Genomic DNA, 6,598 nt, shown 5'->3' on the forward strand with positions numbered 1-6,598 from the left:
TGTGAATACAAAATGACTGTGACAATTGTGTGACTAATTTGTACGAATTAGTCCACGAAGTAGACTTTAAAACAGTGCATTGCACATTTAAGGGCTGGTTTAGCTCAGTGGGCTAGACAACTGGTTTGTGACGCAGAACTAAAGCCAGCAGCGTGGGTTCAATTCCCGTGCCGGCCTCCCCGAACAGGCGCCGGAATGTGGTGACTAGGGGCTTTTCACAGTAACTTCATACTTGTGACAATAAAAGGTTGTTATTATTTCAGCAAAGCTTCTCAATTAATTGGTTGAAAGGAGTATGAATGAAATTGACTTGATTTGTCAGTATCAACAGAAATAGTAGCAATCTGAAGTCAGGGCTGGCAGTATGAAGCGAGCTGGAGTGCACAATGTGTTGGGTGTTTTACTCACGGTTCTTTCTGAACGGTCTCATTCGGCTTTTTGACCTCGGGCTTGGAAGGGTTCAGGAGGGGGGTCCGACCACAGCTCACCCCACTGGTCGCTCGCCCCCTGGGGGGCAGCTGCCATTTCCACTGCCAGTTGCCAAACCCAATGACAGGTCGAAAGTGACAGGCTCCAGCGGTGAAGCAAGGCAGGGGTTTGAAACGGTGCATTTCTGCCCAATGCCGATCGCTAATGGAGCAATCCTTCAACCTCCTTCTGCAATAGTCAACTCTCCCCTGCTGAATGCCTTCTAGTTCCCTTCGCGAACTCCAAATTGTGTCCTCCCCCTCACTCCACGGACTGTCAGTCACTTCCCCTCCGCTCTTCCATCCAGTAAATGTTTCTTCAACACGCGGTGCCGGCCAATTTTACAAAAGTAGGTGGGACTAAAATGACAGACAGCAAGCATCACAACCTGGAAGGCGGAGTGTTAAACTGCCCGGTCACAGTGTCAGCCTGTTGATGTGAGAGTGTACACACCAGGCTGACCTGTTGATGTTAGAGTGTACACACCAGGCTGACCTGTTGATGTTAGAGTGTACACTCCAGGCTGACCTGTTGATGTTAGAGTGTACACTCCAGGCTGACCTGTTGATGTGAGAGTGTACACACCAGGCTGACCTGTTGATGTTAGAGTGTACACACCAGGCTGACCTGTTGATGTGAGAGTGTACACACCAGGCTGACCTGTTGATGTTAGAGTGTACACACCAGGCTGACCTGTTGATGTGAGAGTGTACACACCAGGCTGACCTGTTGATGTGAGAGTGTACACTCCAGGCTGACCTGTTGATGTTAGAGTGTACACACCAGGCTGACCTGTTGATGTGAGAGTGTACACTCCAGGCTGACCTGTTGATGTGAGAGTGTACACTCCAGGCTGACCTGTTGATGTTAGAGTGTACACACCAGGCTGACCTGTTGATGTGAGAGTGTACACACCAGGCTGACCTGTTGATGTGAGAGTGTACACACCAGGCTGACCTGTTGATGTGAGAGTGTACACTCCAGGCTGACCTGTTGATGTGAGAGTGTACACTCCAGGCTGACCTGTTGATGTTAGAGTGTACACACCAGGCTGACCTTTTGATGTGAGAGTGTACACTCCAGGCTGACCTGTTGATGTTAGAGTGTACACACCAGGCTGACCTGTTGATGTGAGAGTGTACACTCCAGGCTGACCTGTTGATGTGAGAGTGTACACTCCAGGCTGACCTGTTGATGTTAGAGTGTACACACCAGGCTGACCTGTTGATGTGAGAGTGTACACACCAGGCTGACCTGTTGATGTGAGAGTGTACACTCCAGGCTGACCTGTTGATGTGAGAGTGTACACACCAGGCTGACCTGTTGATGTTAGAGTGTACACACCAGGCTGACCTGTTGATGTGAGAGTGTACACTCCAGGCTGACCTGTTGATGTGAGAGTGTACACACCAGGCTGACCTGTTGATGTTAGAGTGTACACTCCAGGCTGACCTGTTGATGTGAGAGTGTACACACCAGGCTGACCTGTTGATGTGAGAGTGTACACACCAGGCTGACCTGTTGATGTGAGAGTGTACACTCCAGGCTGACCTGTTGATGTTAGAGTGTACACACCAGGCTGACCTGTTGATGTGAGAGTGTACACACCAGGCTGACCTGTTGATGTGAGAGTGTACACACCAGGCTGACCTGTTGATGTGAGAGTGTACACTCCAGGCTGACCTGTTGATGTGAGAGTGTACACTCCAGGCTGACCTGTTGATGTTAGAGTGTACACACCAGGCTGACCTGTTGATGTGAGAGTGTACACTCCAGGCTGACCTGTTGATGTGAGAGTGTACACACCAGGCTGACCTGTTGATGTGAGAGTGTACACTCCAGGCTGACCTGTTGATGTGAGAGTGTACACTCCAGGCTGACCTGTTGATGTTAGAGTGTACACACCAGGCTGACCTGTTGATGTGAGAGTGTACACACCAGGCTGACCTGTTGATGTGACAGTGTACACACCAGGCTGACCTGTTGATGTTAGAGTGTACACACCAGGCTGACCTGTTGATGTGAGAGTGTACACTCCAGGCTGACCTGTTGATGTTAGAGTGTACACTCCAGGCTGACCTGTTGATGTGAGAGTGTACACACCAGGCTGACCTGTTGATGTGAGAGTGTACACACCAGGCTGAGCTGTTGATGTGAGAGTGTACACTCCAGGCTGACCTGTTGATGTTAGAGTGTACACACCAGGCTGACCTGTTGATGTGAGAGTGTACACACCAGGCTGACCTGTTGATGTTAGAGTGTACACTCCAGGCTGACCTGTTGATGTGAGAGTGTACACTCCAGGCTGACCTGTTGATGTGAGAGTGTACACTCCAGGCTGACCTGTTGATGTGAGAGTGTACACTCCAGGCTGACCTGTTGATGTTAGAGTGTACACTCCAGGCTGACCTGTTGATGTTAGAGTGTACACACCAGGCTGACCTGTTGATGTTAGAGTGTACACTCCAGGCTGACCTGTTGATGTGAGAGTGTACACTCCAGGCTGACCTGTTGATGTTAGAGTGTACACTCCAGGCTGACCTGTTGATGTTAGAGTGTACACACCAGGCTGACCTGTTGATGTTAGAGTGTACACACCAGGCTGGCCTGTTGATGTGAGAGTGTACACACCAGGCTGAGCTGTTGATGTTAGAGTGTACACTCCAGGCTGACCTGTTGATGTTAGAGTGTACACACCAGGCTGACCTGTTGATGTTAGAGTGTACACTCCAGGCTGACCTGTTGATGTTAGAGTGTACACTCCAGGCTGACCTGTTGATGTTAGAGTGTACACACCAGGCTGACCTGTTGATGTTAGAGTGTACACACCAGGCTGGCCTGTTGATGTGAGAGTGTACACACCAGGCTGAGCTGTTGATGTGAGAGTGTACACTCCAGGCTGACCTGTGGATGTGAGAGTGTACACTCCAGGCTGACCTGTTGATGTTAGAGTGTACACACCAGGCTGACCTGTTGATGTGAGAGTGTACACTCCAGGCTGACCTGTTGATGTGAGAGTGTACACTCCAGGCTGACCTGTTGATGTTAGAGTGTACACTCCAGGCTGGCCTGTTGATGTGAGAGTGTACACACCAGGCTGACCTGTTGATGTGAGAGTGTACACACCAGGCTGACCTGTTGATGTGAGAGTGTACACTCCAGGCTGACCTGTTGATGTTAGAGTGTACACACCAGGCTGACCTGTTGATGTTAGAGTGTACACTCCAGGCTGACCTGTTGATGTGAGAGTGTACACACCAGGCTGACCTGTTGATGTGAGAGTGTACACTCCAGGCTGACCTGTTGATGTTAGAGTGTACACTCCAGGCTGACCTGTTGATGTGAGAGTGTACACACCAGGCTGACCTGTTGATGTGAGAGTGTACACACCAGGCTGACCTGTTGATGTGAGAGTGTACACACCAGGCTGACCTGTTGATGTGAGAGTGTACACTCCAGGCTGACCTGTTGATGTGAGAGTGTACACTCCAGGCTGACCTGTTGATGTTAGAGTGTACACTCCAGGCTGACCTGTTGATGTTAGAGTGTACACACCAGGCTGACCTGTTGATGTGAGAGTGTACACTCCAGGCTGACCTGTTGATGTGAGAGTGTACACACCAGGCTGACCTGTTGATGTTAGAGTGTACACTCCAGACTGACCTGTTGATGTGAGAGTGTACACTCCAGGCTGTCCTGTTGATGTGAGAGTGTACACTCCAGGCTGACCTGTTGATGTGAGAGTGTACACACCAGGCTGACCTGTTGATGTTAGAGTGTACACTCCAGACTGACCTGTTGATGTGAGAGTGTACACACCAGGCTGACCTGTTGATGTGAGAGTGTACACTCCAGGCTGACCTGTTGATGTGAGAGTGTACACACCAGGCTGACCTGTTGATGTTAGAGTGTACACTCCAGACTGACCTGTTGATGTGAGAGTGTACACTCCAGGCTGTCCTGTTGATGTGAGAGTGTACACTCCAGGCTGACCTGTTGATGTGAGAGTGTACACTCCAGGCTGACCTGTTGATGTTAGAGTGTACACTCCAGGCTGACCTGTTGATGTTAGAGTGTACACACCATGCTGACCTGTTGATGTGAGAGTGTACACACCAGGCTGACCTGTTGATGTGAGAGTGTACACTCCAGGCTGACCTGTTGATGTTAGAGTGTACACTCCAGGCTGACCTGTTGATGTTAGAGTGTACACACCAGGCTGACCTGTTGATGTTAGAGTGTACACACCAGGCTGACCTGTTGATGTTAGAGTGTACTCACCAGGCTGACCTGTTGATGTGAGAGTGTACACTCCAGGCTGACCTGTTGATGTGAGAGTGTACACACCAGGCTGACCTGTTGATGTTAGAGTGTACACACCAGGCTGACCTGTTGATGTGAGAGTGTACACACCAGGCTGACCTGTTGATGTGAGAGTGTACACTCCAGGCTGACCTGTTGATGTTAGAGTGTACCCTCCAGGCTGACCTGTTGATGTTAGAGTGTACACACCAGGCTGACCTGTTGATGTTAGAGTGTACACTCCAGGCTGACCTGTTGATGTGAGAGTGTACACTCCAGGCTGACCTGTTGATGTTAGAGTGTACACTCCAGGCTGACCTGTTGATGTTAGAGTGTACACACCAGGCTGACCTGTTGATGTTAGAGTGTACACACCAGGCTGGCCTGTTGATGTGAGAGTGTACACACCAGGCTGAGCTGTTGATGTTAGAGTGTACACTCCAGGCTGACCTGTTGATGTTAGAGTGTACACACCAGGCTGACCTGTTGATGTTAGAGTGTACACTCCAGGCTGACCTGTTGATGTTAGAGTGTACACTCCAGGCTGACCTGTTGATGTTAGAGTGTACACACCAGGCTGACCTGTTGATGTTAGAGTGTACACACCAGGCTGGCCTGTTGATGTGAGAGTGTACACACCAGGCTGAGCTGTTGATGTGAGAGTGTACACTCCAGGCTGACCTGTGGATGTGAGAGTGTACACTCCAGGCTGACCTGTTGATGTTAGAGTGTACACACCAGGCTGACCTGTTGATGTGAGAGTGTACACTCCAGGCTGACCTGTTGATGTGAGAGTGTACACTCCAGGCTGACCTGTTGATGTTAGAGTGTACACTCCAGGCTGGCCTGTTGATGTGAGAGTGTACACACCAGGCTGACCTGTTGATGTGAGAGTGTACACACCAGGCTGACCTGTTGATGTGAGAGTGTACACTCCAGGCTGACCTGTTGATGTTAGAGTGTACACACCAGGCTGACCTGTTGATGTTAGAGTGTACACTCCAGGCTGACCTGTTGATGTGAGAGTGTACACACCAGGCTGACCTGTTGATGTGAGAGTGTACACTCCAGGCTGACCTGTTGATGTTAGAGTGTACACTCCAGGCTGACCTGTTGATGTGAGAGTGTACACACCAGGCTGACCTGTTGATGTGAGAGTGTACACACCAGGCTGACCTGTTGATGTGAGAGTGTACACACCAGGCTGACCTGTTGATGTGAGAGTGTACACTCCAGGCTGACCTGTTGATGTGAGAGTGTACACTCCAGGCTGACCTGTTGATGTTAGAGTGTACACTCCAGGCTGACCTGTTGATGTTAGAGTGTACACACCAGGCTGACCTGTTGATGTGAGAGTGTACACTCCAGGCTGACCTGTTGATGTGAGAGTGTACACACCAGGCTGACCTGTTGATGTTAGAGTGTACACTCCAGACTGACCTGTTGATGTGAGAGTGTACACTCCAGGCTGTCCTGTTGATGTGAGAGGGTACACTCCAGGCTGACCTGTTGATGTGAGAGTGTACACACCAGGCTGACCTGTTGATGTTAGAGTGTACACTCCAGACTGACCTGTTGATGTGAGAGTGTACACACCAGGCTGACCTGTTGATGTGAGAGTGTACACTCCAGGCTGACCTGTTGATGTGAGAGTGTACACACCAGGCTGACCTGTTGATGTTAGAGTGTACACTCCAGACTGACCTGTTGATGTGAGAGTGTACACTCCAGGCTGTCCTGTTGATGTGAGAGTGTACACTCCAGGCTGACCTGTTGATGTGAGAGTGTACACTCCAGGCTGACCTGTTGATGTTAGAGTGTACACTCC

The 6,598-nt window shown here is 50.2% G+C and overlaps 1 protein-coding gene across 3 annotated transcripts in view; it reads right to left on the reverse strand.

Moving 5' to 3' along the window:
- Positions 1 to 793, reverse strand: part of LOC140405387 (glutaminase kidney isoform, mitochondrial-like) — a 121,171-nt gene extending 120,378 nt beyond the window's left edge. For all 3 annotated transcript variants that reach the window (XM_072493725.1, XM_072493724.1, XM_072493723.1), the window contains exon 1: positions 409 to 793. In XM_072493725.1, coding sequence (XP_072349826.1) covers positions 409 to 611 — 203 coding nt within the window. In that variant the 5' untranslated portion in view covers positions 612 to 793. The remainder of the gene's footprint in view (positions 1 to 408) is intronic.
- Between the last annotated feature and the right edge of the window lie 5,805 nt (positions 794 to 6,598).

This window comes from Scyliorhinus torazame, chromosome X, assembly GCF_047496885.1.
Source record: "Scyliorhinus torazame isolate Kashiwa2021f chromosome X, sScyTor2.1, whole genome shotgun sequence".
Taxonomy (NCBI): domain Eukaryota; kingdom Metazoa; phylum Chordata; class Chondrichthyes; order Carcharhiniformes; family Scyliorhinidae; genus Scyliorhinus; species Scyliorhinus torazame.